At 38.0% G+C, this 23,723-nt stretch overlaps 1 protein-coding gene across 2 annotated transcripts in view; it reads left to right on the forward strand.

Moving 5' to 3' along the window:
- Positions 1–23,723, forward strand: part of cpne7 (copine VII) — a 42,310-nt gene that overhangs the window by 11,792 nt on the left and 6,795 nt on the right. For both annotated transcript variants that reach the window (XM_042489400.2, XM_088077671.1), the window contains 10 exons: positions 2,904–2,978; positions 7,834–7,917; positions 8,005–8,094; positions 8,249–8,347; positions 8,512–8,598; positions 8,992–9,051; positions 10,113–10,246; positions 19,112–19,166; positions 22,261–22,312; positions 22,935–23,068. In XM_042489400.2, coding sequence (XP_042345334.1) covers positions 2,904–2,978; positions 7,834–7,917; positions 8,005–8,094; positions 8,249–8,347; positions 8,512–8,598; positions 8,992–9,051; positions 10,113–10,246; positions 19,112–19,166; positions 22,261–22,312; positions 22,935–23,068 — 870 coding nt within the window. The remainder of the gene's footprint in view (positions 1–2,903; positions 2,979–7,833; positions 7,918–8,004; positions 8,095–8,248; positions 8,348–8,511; positions 8,599–8,991; positions 9,052–10,112; positions 10,247–19,111; positions 19,167–22,260; positions 22,313–22,934; positions 23,069–23,723) is intronic.

The raw sequence follows: 23,723 nt of genomic DNA on the forward strand, positions 1-23,723 counted from the left end.
GCATGCCCAACCCCTCCAAAAGGGTTGCGGTGAAGTCAGATGGACTTCCTCATCATCCACAAATGATTAAGTTAGATGTTTAAATAATCATTTCCTGTCTCAGTTTTTTAAGCAATAAGCTTAGATGTCAAGCAAAATATTAACAACAGCCTACAAATCCATGATGATAAGACAACCGTTGCACCATGCAGTAGTAAACAGCTCTAAAGAGAGCACTGTTGTTAAACATCATCGGCTGAGGACAATTTTATTGTCACCTAAAGTCACACCTTCAAGCTGGGAGCCCTGTTGTGGGGAGATGCAAATCCCTGCTGGCTGGGCTGATACTCCAGGTCAAACCAAGTCAAGCACATTGAAAAGGGCTACTACTGACATGATGCAATTCCTAAGCCCTTAGCATAACCTTAAACAGGGGCTGTTCTAGAGACAGAGAAGTTCAGCCCTGAAATCGTTGAATCAGTTTGGATCATGTGACAATCAATGAAAATTGCAGTGTGTCTTCTTCTTTTTATTATTATTGTTATTACACAATTAATTCTAAAAACAGCTCTTTCCTCTTTTAAAGTATGAAACAATATGCTATAATCTTAATGTACAACAGACTCAGCGTATGGCCTTTAATTTGACTGAACCGACATTTTATTTTGCGTCAGTGAATAACCTAAGGTGACGTGCCTTTACAGAGCAACAAAGTCTATAAGAAACATCGACACATTCTAATTAAAAAAGGTATTAATGTTAACAGCTGGCAAACATAAACTCTGCCCACTCAGTGTTTGAAATAATAGTTATCATCAGCTGCCACTGAATAAATGAACTGGGTAACATTATGTGTTAAGGCACACCTGCAGGGCGCTGTCATCCGGCAGCACTTGTTTGGGATCTGGGGAGGAAGCATAAGAGACTTCAACACTTTAGTATCATGATTGTGAGGGACAAGTGTGTGTGCGTTGCTTTTTAATATAATGTGTACTTTTATATAATCAGTCTGCATGGTCATGTTCATACACAATGCACATAAAATGTCAAGTGCATGGATGGACTACTGAACAGGCTTACCAGGCACAGACCGAAGGACCCAAAGTGTCAGTGCCTCCCCATCATGCTGGCCTTTACCTGCAATATGTAACTCAAAGATATATGTACCAACCACAAACACTAACAAAATGACCTCAGAGAGAAAAAAAACTAGTACAAAAAGGGGCACAAAATAATTACAAAGAGACACAAAGCGACTACAAATGACACAAAATGAATTCAAAAAGACACAAAATGACCAAAAATGACACAAAATGAAATTACGGAGACACAAAATAACCTAAAAGGCACAAAATGAGTTCAAAGAGACACAAAATTACTATAAAAAGGAACAAAACCAGAGAGATGCATAATTACTATAAAGAGACACACAACAAACACAAAATCCACAAAGTCTGTTTCTTGCTCTTATGCAGGACAGGTGGTTGTTTATATGTCCCTTGGGAGTTCCAAATCTCCATAATACCCCCATAGCCAAGTGTTACACCATTTTGTATGAGCACTTTTTGTCACTTTTACAACTTAGTTTTGAGTGACTGTAGCTGTCCCATGTTGAGTTTACTTGCTTCATTCTGGTGACCTGCCTGTCCAGATGCTGATCTGGGTGGAGAACCAAAAATGTGTGGTAAAAAAATCAAGATTTGTGGGCTTTGCTGAAAATATTCAGGGATGAGTGTTCATAAACCTGCCCCTGGTGCCCCCTCTGATCATAACAATTACATACCTAATCCCAACCTGCACTATAAAATCTGACGAGTTGGTCTTACGTAACATAATCTAGGACATAAATAAAACATAAATTAAGATTAATAGTTCTATTTACTTTAATTTTTATAGGCAATCTTTTCAAGATTTTTTTAAACTAAAGTCAACTTCCCATATTACAGAGCATATCCTATAAACAGACTAAACCTTATCCTGACTGAAACCCTAAGACTAAACAATTACCTTAAAACAAAACTTGGAAAGACGGTATCAATTGGCCAATATGCGTTCACTCGAAACACTAAATTGGTCACACGCACGCATGCACTCACACACACACACACACACACACACACACACCTTCTGCCCACACCCTTTATAAAGATTTTTCCCCACGCTTGCTTCCTGTCAGGACAAGCTGCCTGATAAAAAGCACAAGTTTCCCACTTTGCCAATCATCACTGTCAGGCCTTGTCAGCCTTGGCTGTGCTGGCTCTGCAGCTGCGGGGCTGGCAGTTTGGTGTGAAGTTTCTGTCAAATTCAAATAGCAGAACAAAGAGAGAGCAAAGTTGTGTGCTCTGTGAGTGGGCCAGAGGGAGCAGTAGAGGGGGATCTGTGATTCTTTTTAACTAACACACGTATAAACAAACAAACAAACAAACAAGAGAGAGCGCTTAAGAAACTTTGCTGTTGCACCGTACAGTATGTGGTGACTTTTACATCCATAAAAAGTTGAATGCTCAAGTTGAGATAATAACCTGTAACAGCAGGGAGCCATTATTTTGCTGCTAATGGGGCTCTCTGCTCTCTGGTTTTAATGTCCTGCAGTCTGTCGTTAAGTAAAAGCCACTTCACTTTGTTAACTACTTACCGAAGTGCAACTGCTACTAAAGTAAAAGTTGCAATGGAAAGGAAAATAGCATATAAACCTGAAGCAAAGCACTTTGTTTTAAATACTGGCACCTTAATATTCCAGAGGCTTAATCCTACTCTACAACTAAATGTCATCTGTCAAAAAATTAGATTTCTAATGTGGGGTTTCAAGTTCAGTCACAACAGTGACTTCTTTCCTAATAGTAGATCATGTGGTTGTGATTTCTTGCCATGAATAATATACCCATAAGCACAAAATATTACTGAAAAATCTTATTTCCTCTCAGGTGCACGCAGAGGAAATTTCTGGCAACAACGGCTATGTGGAGCTCTCCTTCTGTGCCAAAAAGCTCGATGATAAGGTGAGTGGGGCACACGATTTTAAGAGAAATAACAACACAGTTCATGTTTTATAAGTTATGGTTGAATACCACTAGACAGTAGGGATGCCCCCTGGAAGTCTGAGAATTGAACCAAGAGTCACAAACCCCTCAGTTGACTAAGATTTTCAAGTCAAGCAGTTGTTTTTAAATTTTTATTTATTTATATATTTTTTTAATTTTTTCAGTCACTGTGCAATGAACTTCTGGGGATGTTTGGGCCCTAGATTTAGCTGCAGATTGAATATTCCTCACTTTTGCCGTGCCATGCCGCTGTCTGATACTATTATACTATTATCTTCTGTCTTTTGCTTAAAATTAATTAACAGCATTAATTAACAGCAACTCAATGATACATTCCCTGTCTGTTGTTTGATACCATTTCAGTGAAAAATGTTGTTGCACATTTATTATTTGTTGTTAGCATTGTTAGCATGCATCACTGCGCTCAGGTAGTTAACTTGGCTCGTTTACTATATTGATATTGTGACATTGCCACGCTAAACGTCCAGGCGAACCCCTCTTTTCAAAAAAGGAACGAGTAGTTGAACATTCGCTTTTAAACAGCTAAATCCAATTCGACTGATGTAGTTGTGAGTCAGGCAAAACCCTTCTACACAGAGATTGTTATAGTAGTACAATGCTGTACCTCACAAAATACCCACAAATCATCACTGTCCTTGAAATTATACACATGCTATTTTTATATCATTATATAATTTCATGTTACGGGGGTGGGGGGGATAAAAGTGATATTGACACTTGATATCACATGTTTTTAGTGAGATAATGCTCCAACGCTTAAAGGTATAATAATCACTTGTCAGCATACATCTATATGACACAGCGTCACATGATATAGCATGTAAAAGGTGCCTTATTACCCGCTGGTTCCACTTTAAGAGAAGATATCACTGACCTTAACTGCTCCTGCAACCACACTGTCAAATTTTGCTGAAGGCATGTTTCAATCAAAAAGACTGCGGGAGCTTACATCCAATTACCACTCTGATGATCTGAAGTTGCTCCATGTTCTTAGGAGCGAGCCTGAGGACGCCTCTCTCCCAGGCTGCCCTTGATTCCCAGAGGTATTGGGAAAAAGATTCAAATTTTCTACTGCATGTACATTTGAAATTGCAGTTTGCAGTTTCCTGCGTCTCTGACAGTGAAATTGAACCTGAGTCTCATATGAAGGAAATGATAAAAAAAAAAGAAAAATAAACCTTGCTATAAAGTGCATCCTTCCCTGCATGTGATGTTTGACTCATATATCCAGTGTGCTACTGGAAGTATTGACTTTCTGCCTGGAGGATCCACCTGCTTGTTTTATTTAAACTGATGTGATTACAGCTGTGGGCGCATCACTGTGGAGCAGTGGTGTGTAATTATGAGCCACAGAGGCACAAAAGTGTTCATGTTTTCATTCTGAACAAACATTTCAGTAGCTTATTTGGAAAAGAGTTTGGTCCTTGATGCCAAATATCTAAAAACACTGCTGTATAAAATGATAGGCGCTAACTTTGTTTTGGTGCATGGACGATTTCTTCCTTTTTAGAAAAACAGCCCATGTTCAGGTGGATGATTGTAAACACAACTTATTCAGAGTAAACTAGGAAACACTGTCTGGTTATGAGACATCTAGTTTGGTATTGTCTCTTAAGTCTGGCTTATTTGTGCATCATCTGTGCAAACATTTAGATGTCGACAGCAAACATGGGCGTGAGTAATATTTGCTGTCACACGTGCAGGTTTAGTATTACTTGTATCAGAAGCAAACTATCTCTCTGTCAGACGGGATGGGATAGGATAAGTTCTGAAATTTACTGTTAAAGCAACATTATTTTATTTGGCCTATTGAGGGCAACAAAAGTAGCTGTAAATACTACATTGACATAAGTTTACCTTTAGGTCCAGTATGTAGGATTTAGGGGCATCTGTTGGCAGATATGGCATATAATATTCATAACTATGTTTTCATTAATTCATGATCACTTGAAAATAAGTTTTGTTATGTTTTTTGTTACTTTAGAGTGAGCCGTTTATATCTACACTGGGAGCAGGTCCTCTTCCATAGAGCCTGCAATGTTGCTGCAGTAGCTCAAAACAGACAAATCAAACACTGGCTCTAGATGGGACCGTTCAAGTTTTCGCGTCGGCCGACGTAGTACAATTACACGCTTGGCGTACGGGAGAAATTTAAGTTCTGCAACCTCACTGTAAGATATTACTAAATCCTACACACTGGACCTTAAAAAAGTTCTTATGGTGAGTGTGTCAGCAACAGTGTTGTGTTATTCCTTTGCAACAAGTTTTAGTCGTGTAATTTTGTTTCTCAGTAAATACTTCCAAACTGTAGGTGTATTCTAATCCCTAAACTAAGATTCTGCATATAAATGCAAAATCTCGTTTGTAGTCTTAGTGGTATTGACTGATCACTTTTGAACAGCAGGTAAACAGTCCATGTGGAGGTGTGGAGTGCATTGGCTGAAATGCAAGCTCTAAGGCTATAGAGTGACAGCAAGTTAGCTTTATATTTGCATTTATATTTATATTTTCTGAATTTTTATGCAGATATCTGTCTATATAGATTTACCTAAGTGTGTGCAGGCTTTGAAGTTGTTCAAAAGACACTGTAGGAGCGGGGCTCAGTAAGAAAAATTCTGTGATGAATCTCACGACTTTTACCACTGTATAATTAGCAAAAAACAATTTTGAGTAACTAGCTTGCGAACAGTAGCCCATGCACACATCCAGCAGACATACTAAAGATCTTTCAGCTGTGTCTTGTTAATAACCACCTGATGAATGTAAACCCAACGTTCACTCTCCAACTAATTTGAGCCTCTGCCAACTCCAATGTTTAGCCTTTTAGCTGCTATATGCTCCACTGTGTTTACCTGCTCGACACTAACTTTGTCTGTTTGACATCTGGTAAACCATAACAGTACATTTTTGCTGTAAAACCAACACCAACAGCCAACAGACACTAAAACACACATCCATTCTTTAATTCATTGATCGATTGTTAACATAACATTTTTCATTAGTGCAGCTTTAACAGGTTAATTCATGTAAACAAATACATTGTATATGAGGCAAATGCTGGATGTGAACAGATCACACAAAGAAACTTTTGAGCTCCTGTCACAGTGCACAAGTGAATTATTATGATTAAGTTATAATTATTTGATTTTTATCAGCAATCAGGTGTATTATACACTTATTTTCTTAACACAAATTAGCTACGACTAATCTCTGGCAGTTTGATGTTGGGTGTAACAATTTAACAGATGATGAGTGAAGCAACAAACTGTATCTCATTAGCTGCTTGTCAGCTGCATCACCTCAGCCTGCTGCAGATACTGAAGGATCACAGCCTAGATGTTGATGAGCAGGAGAATTAATGACGAGATATTAGATTGTGGTAGCTGGTAATGATTGAATTTTGACATCTGCGTCCATGCTGCTGATGCCACTGGCTAGCAGTTGCTATGACAACAAAGAGAGGATGCTACGGCTCTTTTTGCTCCTGTCCCTGTCCCTCAGGAGATGTATCTGGCTAATGTGGCGGGAAATGCAGTATTAACCATCTCATTCAGTGTACACAAAGCCTCCTCACCCACACCCCCCATCCAGCCACCACAGTCACACTCACACAGTAATCACTTGTTTTCCTCCCTGAAGAATCAATTGACCTAAATAATAAGTGTTGCTCTGCTCTCAGACGCCACTTGAGACTCAGCAGATGATTTAAAGAGACCGAAAATAACCATAACGGATGAAAATCTTACGCATGTTTTTAATTTGGCAGGGTATTTACTGACACTGATGATGTAAATGGACACAGCCACCATGAGTTAACTGGAATGCATGATGTTAATAACTTCCAGTGCTTGGCTATTTCAGATACATTTTGCACATTGGAAGTAATAGAGCACAAAGAAAGTTGAAATCCACTGCTTGTGAGCTTCAAATATTGGTTGAAAAACCAATAAAGATATTTCAGAACTGCAATGAAGGCTGTAAGGGAGGAAATAGCAAGTCATTAATGCCTTTGGCTTAAGAAAAAGGTCAGTGATTGAATGAAAAAAAATGTAATAACTGGAGAACGGCATTAGTTGGAAGCTCGTAAATTATTCTCAATCTCTCCTCTGACCAAAAAACAAACTCTTTCTTTTAATCTAAGTCTTGATGATCACTTCTCCAAAAGAGCTATCACACTGTGCTGTAAAATGTATGCCTGTTTCTCATTGACCTTTAATCACAGAGACGATTACCTCTGCAATCAGCAGCAATTAATCAGTGTCAACAGCCATTTGTATAAATTACAGTTTACTTTTTTTTATCTTATGTTCTATTCTATTTAAATTCACTATTTTATTCTTCCTTAATGTTAATTGTTTTGCACCAAAACACCAAGTCACATTCGTTGTACATGTAAATATACTTGGCAATAAAACTAGATTCTGATTCTAATTCTGATCGTGATTCTGACTTTCATAAAACCTAAAAACCCATGATACATACTGGAATAACCCAAACAATGTTTAATGATGATGCTTTAATGTAATTTTGCTATCCTCATTGTCTTTCTCTTTGCTGCTTTCCATTCTCTGCCTGCTGGTTATACTGTGATGCAGAATTTCAAAATAAAAGCGCATCTGAAATAGGATGATATGGATCTATGTTTTCAATTTGCATCAATTATAGTGGATCATTGCTCATTCAATTGATATATCAATCTAGATTGATGGATTGTTACACTTCTAGTTGTCACAGGTTACTATACTAATGTTAATCCATTAATGTTAATTTTGATATTCTGTTTTCTCTGCAGGATCTCTTCAGCAAGTCAGATCCATTTTTGGAAATATACAGAATCAATGACGATGAAACCGAACAGCTTGTGCACAGAACCGAGGTGAATTCATCATATTCCCTCGTCAGTTTCAGCAACAGCTGTTTTCTGGCACTTTGCTTCACATGTAATGTGTTCCTGCTCTAACAGGTGATCAAAAACAACCTGAACCCTGTGTGGGAGCCCTTCAAAGTGTCTCTCATTTCCCTGTGCAGCTGCGACGAGGAGCGCAAGCTCAAGGTAATGGACCACATCTGTAAAAACCATGAGACTTGGAAACTGTACAATCAGGATAGAATAGGAATAAAACAAAATATGTTAACTGAACATTTGAGGCGATGAATCAATACATATTGCAATCGAAGTAAAGCCGTGTTTTCCATTTGTGCCACAGTGCCTAGTATGGGATTACGACTCCAGGGGGAAACACGACTTCATCGGCGAGTTCTACGCCACTTTCAGGGAAATGCAGAAAATTTCCAGTGGAAATAAGGTCAGCAAACGGGGAGGCATAGAGAGTGGAGGAGAGACAGCCGTGTACCCGTTTCATCCATTACCAATATGCCTCTTGTTTTACTCTGCTGAAATCCATTCCAGATAGAACAGATGTCATAGTGTTTAAGATTTATCGCCAATGTTCATCTTGCTTTATTTAAGGTGACGTGGGACTGTGTGAATCCCAAGTACAAACAGAAGAAGAGAAACTATAAAAATTCAGGAGTTGTCATCCTCAGTGACCTTAAGGTAAGAATCAGCTGAACCAACCAGTTTTATTATTTTATCTTAGATTTTGAAATAGGGATAAAAACTGGTCCCAGTAACTTTTTGTTGTATAAAACTTTTTTTAAATAATATGAATAGTATGAAATAATTATAGTAATAAATGCTTGATTGCATGTATACACTATACTAAAAATCTTGTTTGGTTCCTCTCACTGTACAGCTAATTGAGAAAAATTTCACGCCTGTTTTCACAGGAGGCGTTTTTAGTTTCCGCTCCTTTGAGAAGATATATCACAACATTTGTTTTACCCTTAACAGTCAACAGATTTGTTGAGTTAATTATGTTTTAATGACCAGATGCTTCCAACAAGATGCCTCAAAGGTTTTGCCTTAATTTTTTTTTTTTTTTTGCAGCTCCACAGAGTGTACTCCTTCTTAGATTACATCATGGGAGGATGCCAGATTCACTTTACGGTAAATTGAGCAGTTTGTAACACTTGAACTCATAACTGCACTGTAGGGTTGAGTGATAACAAACTATGAAATTGAATGTGATACTTATTATTACATTTTAATACTTATATAGAAATGGGTAATTTCTTAAAAAGGCATGTGATTTTTCAAAATAATTCAAATAACTTATTTATTTGAAAAAACAAAACAAAACAAAAACCCCTCATTGCAAAAAAATAACATGAGACATACTGGCTATTAATAACTAATTTATTACAAGTTAAGTATGGACATTTTTTTTGTTCAGCCTCCTTATAATTTTTAGGATGTGTTGTTTTCAAAGTCTGGGACATGTAAAATCCAAGATTTCTTTCAAAACAAAATATACATGTCAGAAAATATTTGTGGAAAACATGCAAAAAGACTGTGAATTACACAGTACTGCATTTTGGACTGTTTCCATGATTTTCACCGCTCTGGCCCTGGTTCTCTGCATTTTACTTCTTTGTTTAAGATCATATTGTTTAGATAAACAGACTTTGGTAGGTTGGTGGTTTTCTTAGGTGCTCCATGTGTCAAAAAAAATGCAAATGGAACATTTTCTGACTGTGAAATATTAAACAGTATTTAAATATGTTTGTATCCTTAAAAAATTCTCTGATGGCGTTTTTGTCCATGAACGCAGTCAGTTTTCTTCTTGGCAGCTTCGTGGAAACAATTTAAACGTTCCTCAACACTTGCCCTTTGGCCTGCCCTGCGTAGTGTGACCTCTCACTCTCTCTCTGGATTACTGAAGCAATGAATATTAATTATGAAAATTTCTGTGGTAGAAGCAGTCCCTCCTTGTTGAAATAACCGGCTGCTTGGATCTACAGTGTACAGAAGCTGTAGCCATTTCCATCTATGTGGGTGTAAAAAGTGCAAGTTGTTACCTCTGATCAGATAATTTATACTGCCATTATGCATATTTCAGGCTCGCTCACGCAGAGGTACTTGTTATATCATAAGCAGCCAAATTAAAAAAGTCATATATCAAAATAAAAATGTAATTGATTCTTTAATGCTGCACTTCTTTCTGCCAGGTTGCCATCGACTTCACAGCCTCCAATGGAGACCCCAGGAACAGCTGCTCTTTGCATTACATCAACCCTTACCAGCCCAACGAGTACCTGAAGGCTCTGATAGCAGTGGGGGAGATCTGTCAAGACTATGATAGGTTTGTCAGTCTTTTGTTTCTCAGTAAAGGCTCTTTGGTGCCTACAGGGATTGTCAGGGTCTCCTGTTGTGAAATAGAGCTGCAGAGTGGCCATTGCATGCCATTTCGCTGCAATCTCTCACACTGAAATGAAGCACTCCATCTGAACCACAGCAAAAGGATTGGAATGGAAAGAGCTGAAAGAAAAAAATCTTGCAAGATATTACATTTCTGCTCACCACCAGTTTGCTGTGGAGCTGATGGATTGTGAATTGTTGACTGCCAGCTCCTCCATCTTCAATTCATTTCTTCACTGAAATGTATTTTGCATTTTGAATTCTCTCTAATAGTTGAATTAAAAGCCTCATATTGTCAAAAAAGCAGTCACATCTATCTACAGCACAAGTTGTCTTGTTTACTGTCCACATGTTCACACTGGTGGATTGATTCTAATCTGTGTTAAACTCATGGCAAAGTACTGCATTTGAAACTGTTTGTACTTGGAAAATTAGAGCAAGCAAATTTGGCCTCTGCTGGCATTACTTATGCATGAGGCTAATCTGGGGCTGAAGCTGGTGCTTGGTAGCAGCAGTCAAGGACACTGACATGATATTCTGGACACACTTGACTAGCCATTTTGTCAAAGTAACCATTATTTTTTTCAGCTTTGAACCATCTATCAGAGAGATGACATTTTGACCTTTATAACCACAGGCATTCAAATGCCACGCAACATCAGTTTTGTTACTGACAGTTTTTTGGCAGACATTTCTAAGCAATTTATGAATATATTTCTAGTCCATTCTTGCATAACAATTTGAAGAGAAAAACAAAACAAAAAACAAACACCATATCTCTCACATATTGATTTGTATTAATGCAAATAAGAAAAATGAACCAAAGTGAACATTAAAGCAGGTTAAAAAAATGCATTTTGGGTCATAGTGTGCAAACAAATACATATACATGAAGCAGTGATTTTCTTTTTGACTATCATCACAATTACTGTTGTGTTGACACAATAATCTATTTCAATGACAGTTTACATGTCACCTGTAATCGGTGCTTCTAAATATCTATATTTCTCAGTTCTTTTCACTTACTATTTTCTATTCTATATGACATTACTGCGAATATCCATGCTATTATGATCAAATCATCAATATCCTACTTTTATGTAGCTATGAAATGTAACACATTACAGAGCACAAGTTCCCTCCTCACACCTACTCAGACACAAATTGCACATTGGCTGATTTTTCTGTTTGCATGTCTGTCAATTCACAGCATAGCTCAAAAACGCTGAGCAGATTACAAAGAAAAACAATACAAATACTAACAGGAGTACCTGCTGTCGACTACAGCTGCTGGTGTTTTTAGAGGGGAAGATAAATTATTTCAAAGAGGAAAAAATATGCCCTCATCCATGGGTGGGGTCTAAACAAAAAAACAAGTTCCTGGTCTTGCATTTTTTATGCCATGTTGGAAATGTAGGTATTTAGGCCAGGAATTAGGGACATAGACTGTGTAAGCAGTGGATGTAGCTACCGGGAAGTTACCAATTGGTTTTAGGACTTCTGTTTGAAGCCTCGAGTTTGGCATTTTAGGCATCGCAGTCTTGATTATTTGGAGCCAGAGGTGGATCTGACTCACAGATTATGGTGACGCCTTGCAGACAGCCTGTCACTCGAGCTTCGCCCCTAAACATGAGTAACTTTTTAATAAAATATGAACAGACGAATTAAAGAAAAAAAATCTCCCCGGTGCAGTTGTAATCTATGTTGAATGACTTAGACCACTTTTTTTTGTACCAGGCTATAAACATGTATATTTCTGCTGTAAGGTTTGGCATTTTAACATGGGGGTCTATGGAGATTGACTCTACTTTGGAGCCAGCCGCAAGGGGCCATGAGATGAACTGCAGTTTTCAGCACTTCTGCATTGGCTTCTTTTTTCAGCTTCAGAGGTTGCTGCTTGGTTAGGGATCAAGTCATTTGTTTCAGTGAGACTCTAGACTGAGTTACAGTTACAGAGAGCTTTTAAAGGTTGTTTTTCAGTATCCAACAGGCCGTGCAGCTGATACAGCAGCATAAAAACATTGGCTTTGGGATTAACTCAATTTTAATATTAATAGGTTTTTACTCGCTTTTAAAAAAAAATGATTTAACTCCCATCCATTGAATACAGGCCTTATTCCCACTATTATGACCTTTCAAACACACACACACACACACACACACACACACACACACACACACACACATAGGTATATATAGACCTATGCCATTATATAAGCACAGTGTACTTGCTAAGACCACATATGGCTACACATGTAATACAGCATAAACACACACACACACACACACACATACACATTTATGCATTTTGCACATGCCTGTGCCTCTGCTGTTTGAAAGGACAGTGCTAACTGTTTTGCATGTGCTTCACAGTCTCTGTGCTCACGGTGGTGGCTGCATGTGCCTGTGGATAGCTCAATGATACAGTCTCCTCTCAGCATCTGATGCAGTTTCTGGTCCCCTTTCTTAGCTTGCATAGGCTCATTACCCCGAACCACAGACGAGCACATGCAGAGAAAGGGGCTAACAACAGGATAGCAGGCACTTCAAAAAGAAGTGGGAGGCATTATGGCGGCTGGCAGAGTAACAGCGAGCTGTATAATCAGATGTAAAGACAGAGGAGGTGCAGCAGGAAGCCTGTTTGAGGAATCATTAAACACACTGAAGCTATTTGAACGAATTTGAATTTCAATGAAAAAATTCCTGTTAGTGTAAATATAAATACTGCTGATGTAGTTTTCAGATTTTGACATCAGTGACATGTTTTGTTTTTAAAATGACTAATTACCAAATTGAAAACAATTATTAAACATTTGCGCAAATGTACAAAAAACTATTAATTATAGCAGGCAGGCTCACAGGTACTTGCTAATTAATGGTAAATAATTTAGAATATGATATGTGTCAGAGAAAGACCAACTCATCTATCGAAACTAAGCCAGATAAGGATTAACACGCTGACTCCTGATTTATGCAGATCCTCCTATTGAATATCAGGGGAGCACTGTCTAGCTAATTATAGCATCCAAGAGATAGCACTGGAGACACTGAAAACCTGCCTGAAAACTAGCAGCTCATCCTTGTAGCTTTATCATTTTTGTATTTACATATATACATGAGAGCATCATACATGGAAACATGCCTCTGGATGAACAGTGACGGAAAGTGTAGGCAGCCCTTTCCTCTTAGATTGGAATTGTTATTGAGGTGTAATACGTGGGCACGCAAACCTTTTAGCCTTTAGTGAATATAGGTGACGTGGGATTTTCGAGTCCTTGCAGAGGAGTGCATTATGGAGCTGGAGTGACTAGCTTTTGCCTGTGTGGGCAGAGGCTCATTTACCTTGCTGAGAGGGCTATTATAGCTGGCACATCTCCCCATGGCTTCTCACGTGTGCTGACAAAGTGAGAAAACAAGGACCAACATGCACTTCACAGCAGAATTCATATGACAAAAATGACTTGTCAGTAGTCTTCTCTGCCCTATATTCTGGGCAGAGGGTGCTGAAGAGATGGAGTTGTGTGATCTCTTGAGACACCTTAGAAATCAATTCATTAAGACCCCAAGGACAAATTTATTAAAGTATGGTAGGAGTTTGGAGGTTGAGATAATGAGCGGTGTACAATACACCTTGAGATAAAATTGGCTCAGCATGAATATCTTCCATCCCATTTGGAATATTTCCATTAAAATTCTTTCTTTATGCTAAATACAGTTCTTTGAATTGAAGTGAAATGAATAATTTGTTTTCCTATTATTTTGAATCCAAACAACATACCCCAGTGTGTTTGAAAGGTTACAATAGTGGGAGTAAGGCCTGTATTCAGTGGATGGGAGTTATTTTTTGATGAAAATGGATGAAAAAAACAGTGGGTTGAAAAATATTACAGGTGAGTTAGTAGATAAGCCAATGTTTTTATGCTGTTGTATCAATTGCTGGACCTGTTGGACACTGAAATCTGTTAATTTGTTAGAGCATTATCACTGGAGTGTGTTTAGGTCTGGATACAGTGCAGCACATTATCCAGGATATGCGGAGAGGTTGCATTACAGGTAACAAAAGCTGGACACATTTGTGTGTTTTTGTTGTTGTTGTTGGAACAGAGGATAATGAGGTTAATCAAATATTTGCTCAAAATGGCCCATGCACCATTTCAAGTACTTGCAGCCACTGCACATACATTAATGCAAGGTTATAGTAAAAGACTCTAATGATCTTTTTCTCCTCCAAAATCCTTGTGGAACAACAACAACACCAATAATAATATTAATGCTAATAATAATGAAAGCCTCTGTTTTGGTGTTAGTTCATTACTAGTGTTGCTGCCACAACAGAGACGGGGAGGGGGCTAAAGACCCGACATGACTCAAGCTGACTGTTGCGTCACCTCAGATCGCCCCGTGTCTCCACCAAAAAGTTGCACTTGAACACTCTGCAAAGACTTAAGCTGGCAGCCGACCAGATGTCTGCGCCTGCATGAGAGGATAAGTCTCCATGCCAGTAGAAGGCAATCGTTTTTAATCATCATTCAAAAAGGAATCCATGAGACTGCCATGAAACTAGTTAGACAATTAGCACATTAACAAAATAATGCAAACATATTATATAATCTCACTCCTTCTTAACTTTGTTTATTTGCTTTGCTCTCCTCCAGTTTGCTTCTTGTGCACTAAATTGAACTGCCAATTAGAGTTATTTCTCTTACCATCAGTCTCTGCTATCTCTGACACCAATTCAACACGCTGACTTGGCTGAAAAAAAAAAGCAGAGAAAGGCTGATGAGAACCAACAGTGCAGAACACAGTGCAGAGACTAGAGTAACAGATGCACACTGACGGCTCAACTTTGACAAACAGCCAACCGTTGATTTGGTGTGTCAGGGCCTTAAAGGATAAAGATGACCCCGGCTAAAGCCCAGGGGGGCCTCTGCAAAGGTTGACCCGTAATTGCGACCAAATAATTGACAATATAAATCAGTTATATGTATTACTTACATGACAAATAAATGTATTGTTATCTTTAAAACACATTTGAACTTGTCATCTGAAGGTGAGAAACTAGACAGACTAGCCAATAAAACACATTATTGCTGGCTCACTTTTAAAGCTATCAGGTATCATATGAAACTCGAGGCATTCATTTGTGCCAGCCATTTCATGCTATTATGTTGGGAAAGGACTGTATAATGCTCCAAAGTTAGGCTAAATTTTGGGCAGGGAAAAATGCGCATTGTGTTTTTTTTAATGGTGTATTTTAATATTTCTGCATACTGGGGTTGGGTGGCGTTGCTGGAGTGGTTGTGGATGAAGCAGCCCCATGTCCCCCTGTCCATTATTCCTGTTTGTAGAACAACTAAAATTTACCAAAGTAAAGTTGCTTCTGTTAAGGGTTCACAGTTTTGAGTTTATTGTTCACACTGACAGTGTAAAAATCATCACTCTGCCAGCGTTTATATAAGTCCACACCCATCAGAGTTAATTAAACACTTATGATGGATCTGAAAAGCTGCCTCAAAGCCATATTAGCTCTATGAATGGACAAACAACTCTCCAATCAACACTTGTCAACACACCAAATAAATCAACACTCATTAACAGTGTAAATTTTGCTGTGTACCCTTTGATGCACCCAAACCATGTCCAGTGAATTAAACACATCGCTTCATGACTCTGTTCAGCCTGAGATGTTATTTGTGATTGCTCTGGGCTGCAGGATTTGGGGTTGTTTTGTCACTCGTGAAGGCATGTACAGTAAATGGTCTGATAAGGGAGGCAGCCACTGAAGAAAGCTATCTGCAGGCAAGCATTCACTGATGTGACTGAAAACATGCTGTGACAGCTCTGCTGCTTAATGACACAAATTCTAATATATTACAGTAAACACAAAGTGTTATCTGTGTATTTACTACACAGGATGTCCTTAAACTAGTCATACAGGGAGCTCAGAGGGGTACTCCAGGAATTCATTATGAAACTTGTTAAGGGACAAGAGACAGGTAAAAAAAGAGAATTGTCAAAACAAACCACAAGTCTCATAACACAGCCCTTTGTTAGATCCTCTCTGCCTGGTTAAAGCCAAGTGGCAAACTCCAGAGCTAAAAAAATGAAGCCAATGTGTAAATGTCAAAACTGCAGTTCTTACTAATGGCCACTTGAGGCTGGCTCCAGAAGCGAGTAAAACCCTGTAGATCCCCATGTTAAAATGCCAAACTCTACAGCAGAAATAAACACGTTTACAGCCTGATACTAAAATGGTTTTGGAGCCCATAGCTAATTTCCACGATTATAACAACTGTGCAGGGGAAAAAAAAAAAATTCTAATACCCCATATACATTTTATTATCAAGGCTTAAAGTCATGCATATTAAAGGGCGGGGCTGCTTCAGTGACAGGCTGTCTGAAAGTCGTTGCTAAAGTTTATGAGTCAGATCCATCCCTCGCTCCTCGATAACGTCTCCTCCAAACACAGTCAGTTTTTGCTCCAAAAAAACACAAGATGGTGACAACCGGAATGCTGGACACAAGGCCTCGAAAAAGGCAGTCTGCAAAGCAATGGGGGACGTCACAGTAGCTACATCTGTTAATTCACATAATCTATGGTAAAAGCTCATGTCTTGAAAAAAGAAAATGTAAAATCAGTAACACAGAAATAGGACTGTCAGAACAGAGAGGTGGTAAAATGTGCCCAAAAGCTTTTTTGATGTGTTTTCCATCAAGGATTTTTAGACATTTTTACAGTAAATACCTGTAGAGGCCAATATAATAACAATTTGCCCATAACTTGATACAAAGTACAAATGTAATAAAATTTCCTGACTGATATCGTAATATCATTTTTACAGTGTAGGTTATTTTCCTGCACTTGCCAAAACAATTAGGCTGTGGGTTCACAGATATTTGACAGCAAACATTCTTGACACAAAGTGATGTTAACTTTGCCTCATCAATAAATTAATCAGGGATATAAAAAGCACCCAGAAAGCATACTTAAGTTAAATCAGTGTTTCTTGAAACTTTTTTGCTCAGTCTCCGGGTCACAACTAGAAAATCTGTAATTGGATCGCACCATCTGTGGGGGTGCAACTGAGCAAAAGTCAAAAAGTGTATACTTTTGAAAATACTTAATTTTCCCATTGATAGATAAGGTAAGGTAAACTTTATTGTCCCACTGGGAAAGTTATCTTGGACTAAAAGACGCTGCATCATATACAACATACACAATAGACACACACAGATAGACATAATACATACAAACACTTTCATTGGTCTGCCTGAATTCATTAATTTTATAAATAATAAAAGAAATAAAAACGAGAGTTTCACATAATAAAAACCGATCAAATCTGACTGGTTAGATATAGTACACCATAACACAACCATAAAATGAGCCATAAAATAAGCCAGTTTCAAACAGGGATTTTAATTCAAAGCATCTTTGCCTAATAACAATGTACCACTTTCCATCCATTGTAAATGTCAAATGCTGCATAAAGCCTGAAGTTATCTTTCCTAACATGAAATCAGTATGAAATGGTTGTGTTTTCAGTTGGCCAACATGACACTGACAGTACTACAAATAACTTGCACACTTCACATGAGAAAAAAACAGTTACATCATCTATTTTTGAAAAAAAAAAAAAAAAGATCCACCTGAAAGGTATTACACTATTTGTAAAAATGTTATTACAAAATCAGCCAGGACATTTCATCATATTATTGGTCAAGTTATTGGGTTTTATTACATTTTCAATTACGTTAAGTGCAAATTTGGTCACATTTTCGGGAAATAATTGCATTATTGGATGTGTCATTGTCTTTTGTGGTGCATTTTATTTTTAAAATTGCAGTATAAGATTGAATTAATGCCAGATGAAAATGCTTCACAATGTCATTGAACCATCAAGTGGGTAACTGTTAAGCCTCGCTGTCTAGTGTATCTACACATACAATACTTCCTTTGAATACCTCAAGCATCACTTCTGTTGTTGTTGACAGCAGAAAATGCTGTATGGACTACAAGGTCCTTTACTTTAACTCTCTCTCTCTCTCTCTGCACGCATGTCTGACAGCAGCTCATACTACTAAAAAACAACCCTGCATCTTTTTAAGAGGAAAATGAGCTTTTGTCTTTTGATAAAAACAACCCTGTTCTGTCCATTTCACTTTAGGCTGCTTTTGGTAACATAATTGCGCTGACAAGAGTCAACCACTCTTCAGCTGTGTTTGTAATGAATCCCCTATATATTCATGTACTGCCCATGCATACACTCAATAGTTCACAATAAAGTGAGATTTCTGACACTTGTGGATATAAAATGTGACGCATTGCATTGCGTTATTTTTAGCAAAAAACATTTTTTCGTTACACTTATACAAAAATAAAATAGCAGTGGGTAAATAGAGTGCACAGTTTGGTAAATAGGGAATGGTTTCAGACACAGCCTTTGTCTTGTTATTTACACAAATCTGTGCACCCTGGCCTTTGACAAGGAGCACGCAATCCAGCGTAGCAGAGCCTCTTACAGTAATAGCTGCCCATCTAAGTGGTGTGATAAAAAATGGAGAGGATAAAGACTGTGAGAAGCTCTTTGAACAGGTGCAAATGCTGACTGCAGGGACCGTGGGACGGATTTCAAATTGTAATTCAAGCTTTTAATGTTTATGAAATGCAAACAAGCCGGGGGTTTACCATTTGAAATGTGAACAGATGGATACGCCATCAATATTTTTAAAATCACTGTCAAAAGGTATCCGAGATTAAACTGCAGAGACTGTAATATGTGACTGATCAATTTGTTTATCGTTTCAGTGACAAAAGATTTTCAGCATTGGGATTTGGTGCCAGAATCCCTCCAAATTATGAGGTTAGTATCGCTCGTCATATCTCTGCACTCCCTGTTTTTCGCTCATTCTAAACCTCCCCTTGATTCCATCATCCTGACCCTCCCGTCACACGAACCATATTATGCATACTGTATTTTCACATGCTTTGATGGAATCCTGGTATTTTCCACCACTCTGGCATTTAACGTCAAGCATCTGATTTCCATTACCTGTTTTATGACACAATTTGTCATTCTGTCAAAATTTCACATTTAAAACTAATTACTGAGTTTATTTTTATTCATAAGCCCCATATCTTAAAATATCAACTTGTCTTGAGAAAATAACATGTTCTGATGAAATGAAAACCCCATAGCCTTCATGGTTGATTTACATGAGAATTCATGAGTGTAAGAGTATTTGTTTAAGCAAATTGAACTTTGAGAACCAGAAGCCTTCGGTGATTCTGAAAAGAGCCCCGGGGGAGAGTCAGACATGTGAACAGTGAGCGCACGCACATGCACAGTTGAATCACCATGCTGTGAGGTAATTTAGCAGACCAGAACGGCCAGTATTTATTGTATAATTGTGCTATTCGATGTGACGATGTAAAACTCTGATAATTAGCATTTCAATCATGCAAAGATGTGTGGGTAAGTAAACACAAACTATTCATTTCTGAATTTACCATGACAGTGACTGCCCTGCAGGAGTTCAATGTATTCTATTTCATGCTGTTGCCACATTGTGGTGGTGGTGCAGGTGAATGCTAATTAAGCTATTAGACTAATCATGAAGTGCATCTGTGAACTCATAGGCTACACATTTGTGTAGGTTTGATAACGCTCTCTCAGTATGTGTCGATGTGAACTCTTGTGTCCTTATTATGCTTTATACATACAAGTGTGATTTGAAAACACATAATAAAAAAAGATCTGCGGTGTCGATTTGCCAGTCAAGGGTGCATTAGGTAGTAGGTTGTTTGAATTGATGGGAGGCTCCACATGTATTGCAATGGATGTGTCCTATTGTGTTTTATTAATTTAAACCCTCTGAAAACTTACAGCAGTCAAAGCTTAAGAAGAGAACATCTTTTTCTATCAGGTGTTGTTCATTGAAAGTTTAAGGGTGCTGACAAACCTGACTTGCTTTGTTTTGTTAAGGCGGACTCTGGTGTGTTTGCCCATTTGATACGGTTTGTTTGTTACTGGTGTCAGCGATGTCAATCATACTCCAACAGGGGCTTAAAAACCCCATCACAATGTTCCTCTTCAGGCGGTCTCGGTCCAGTTGTTTGCTTTCAAGCAGACTCGGGCATGGTTTGTTGGTGGTCTGAAAGTAAATGAGGAAGCAATCTATGGGACTTTTAGGATAGTAGATATTTCATTTTAGCATGAATTTCAAGCAAAACTACTATTAAATCCATCTTCTGATTGCAAAGTTGTCAGGATGAGATGTGTATATGATGCACATTAATTGGTAACCATGGTAACATGTATGCATGTGAGTGCAGGGCTTTTCCCCGAACAATCTAATGGTCAAAAGCACTTAAAACGGCAGCAAGTTATGCATGTATCCATGTACTCCACAAAATCCCCCCAGGTCAAACATTGTACAAGACGCTTCTTTATTGTATTTTTTCTACTTGTTAGTTATTAGTAATAACATGTGATTGATTTGAGGGCAAGTATTACTAATGCTCTTAATCAGCTACTTCTTTGTGGGCTCCTAGTGACGCTAGAAAACATGAGTACACATAAGTCTGTAAACGAATCAGACCACAACTGAAATGCAACAATGAATCAATTTTTCCCTGTTCTCTTCAAACCAGAGAGAAAAGACCAGACAAAAACACAAGTACAGAAATGTTTTAACTGAAATAACCCCAAATGACTTCCAAATTTGGTTGAAAATGTTGTGTTAACTCATTAGCTCATAGATTTTCAGGGCCTTTAAAGCTGTGTTTCTTTTGCACTGGTGCTCACCCAGAAAAAAAATATATTTTTCATGTACTTGAGCAAACATGCAAAGCTAAATAATGAGGTTGTAAATTGAAGGACTGTCAAACAGTTGCAGGAAAAGCACAGGTGTAAGTGTTCCCTATGAGCATGCAGGTGAACCAGCCTGTGCAAGACCAGAGCCTCACAACTGAAAATAAAAGGGAAGTCAGCCATTATTAATGCTATTAGTTACACCTGTGCAATCCATGTCAAACGCTCTGCCATGAAATAGGCCTGTTAAATGAAATACAAAACAAGATCCTCTTACTTGCATTGCCCCTATGCAAATGCTAAATGGTGCTCTGTATGACTGATTTCTCCAGGGCCCCTCATGTCTATCTATACAGTGACAGAATCCAGGCTGTTTATCATCACATTAAAGACAAAAATTACTTATAAAAAAGTAGCCAGCTGGAGAGGAGTCAGTTGTCACTGATCTGGCTGACAGTTGGTGCTTGTGGAAAAAAACGCTTGCATGTGAAAGGAGGTATCAAGAAGGGGATTTCATTTTGCCAATTAAACAGCTTTGAGATAAACAAAGTAAATCTGACATTTGGATGGCAAGAATAGACCTGATAAAAGAAGAGGGGGTGCAATCTCTTTTCAGGAAGCAGATATTACGCATATAGATTATGCTATAGCCTATGCTCATTACTGTATAGCGTGATGAAGTGATGATTCAGGATATAAGTACTTTTACCCAGATGCTGAAATAGATAATGTTTAAATTATGATTTTTTGTCTATGTTAGCCTAAATGCACACTGTTCCTGCCTTTATTAATTTACATGCAAAACTAATAATCTACAGAATCAGTGTATTAGACATTAACTCACTACTAAGTGATTGAATATACGTTATGTAAATTAATTTTCATGTAGGATCACAAACATTTCCCCATTTTAGTTTTGATCACTTAGCGTGTCCTTTTCTTTTTTTGATGAGGTCTGGGTTGTTTCAATTAAAAATTAATATAAAAATGACTCAAAAAATTGTAGTCAACAGTCCATGGAGAAAAGAAGTCCAGGTCATCACAGATTCCAAAAATGGAAGACTTTTTTTTTTAAGGGTACAAAGCATGCAGCCACTTTGGACACCAAATTCATTTTTGCAATGTTCTCTTTTCACATCCATAGGTATCTCATGACTTTGCCATCAATTTCAACCCAGAGGATGATGAATGTGAAGGTAAGGAAGGGCTTTGTACACGGATTTCCTTAAAAAGTGCATCTCTATGCTGATGATACTAGAGTTTGTTAGAGTAATTTGACAACACAGCTGCTTAAGTATCAGTATTAACCAGTAAGTCCCCCATAACAAAATTCAGGTACACAAATGATGATTATGCATCTTTCTCCAGTTTTGTACTTACTAACGAGTCAATCATGGAGTGCTTTTACATGAATATGAATAACTCATTGATGAGGATTATCTCAGTAATAAACAGAGCACAGAGATATCAGATTATTCCTATTCACCATGCAAATGAATAAGCCTGCTATGTTACCACAACCACAAATAAGATGGAGGAGCTTTTGATGAAGATATGCAGCCTCTTTCGTTACCAAAAAACCCCCCTCCATAAACGGGATAATGTGTATACATACATTCGTTTCTCGGTTTCATAATAGACTCTTTATGTCTTTATCTGTGAGGAAGAAAATTCAGGCATCTTATAATTCTTTGCGAGACTGTAGTGAATAATTCATCTGACCCTACTTCTTTTTAGCTTACGGTCACTTGTTTAATGACAAGTATTGATGACTGTATTGATGTTTCCTTCATTTTGCTTTGTGCTCTCTTTGATCAGAGATCCAAGGAGTGGTTGAGGCATACCAGAACTGCCTTCCAAAGATCCAGTTGTATGGCCCAACCAATGTTTCTCCCATCATTAACAGGATAGCCAAGCTGGCAGCAGGCGACGGCAACATTAAAGATGCGTCTGTGAGTGTCTCTTTATATACTCCATAAGTGATATATTGATGTACTACAAGCTTTGTTGAAGTGCGTCCCACTGAGTTCCCAGAGTGAGTCACCTCTGGTTCACCTCACTATTTATTATAATGATGCCCTGCGGCGCAAAAAAAAGAATGGGCCCATTATAGAACAAATTAGTATTCTTTAAATTATGAAGTGGAGTAGTACAGTGTCGTAGTGGTGGCATACTTTTTAAAGAGATATTTCCATATCATTGACCCTTTTTTGTGTTACAATTACCTCATGAACTGCTGTTAAAATCTGATTTAGCACAAATGGTTAATAGAGTTACCGTGCTCCTTATCTTTCCCCAATATCGCCTAGGGAGTAAGAACACAAGTCTTTCATCTATTTACTATCTTAAATTACCCACCGGCTGCAGAGACATTGTGTTCTAGACTATAACACTCATAATTGCACTGACCTTCATTTTGATCAGTGAATGAGCTGCTGTAAATAATTAGACTCACAAGAAGCACATTCACACACTCTGGACAGTGAGTAACACGTGAACACAGTAAGAGTATCAACAAACTAACCACCACTCATGGGGCCAATCAGAAATGATTACAGTATATTGTGCCATGTTAATGTTGTTGTTATTCTTATATTCTCATATTAT

The sequence above is a fragment of the Plectropomus leopardus genome, chromosome 1, assembly GCF_026936395.1.
Source record: "Plectropomus leopardus strain MGB_pleo_1.0 chromosome 1, ASM2693639v1, whole genome shotgun sequence".
In the NCBI taxonomy this organism is placed as follows: domain Eukaryota; kingdom Metazoa; phylum Chordata; class Actinopteri; order Perciformes; family Serranidae; genus Plectropomus; species Plectropomus leopardus.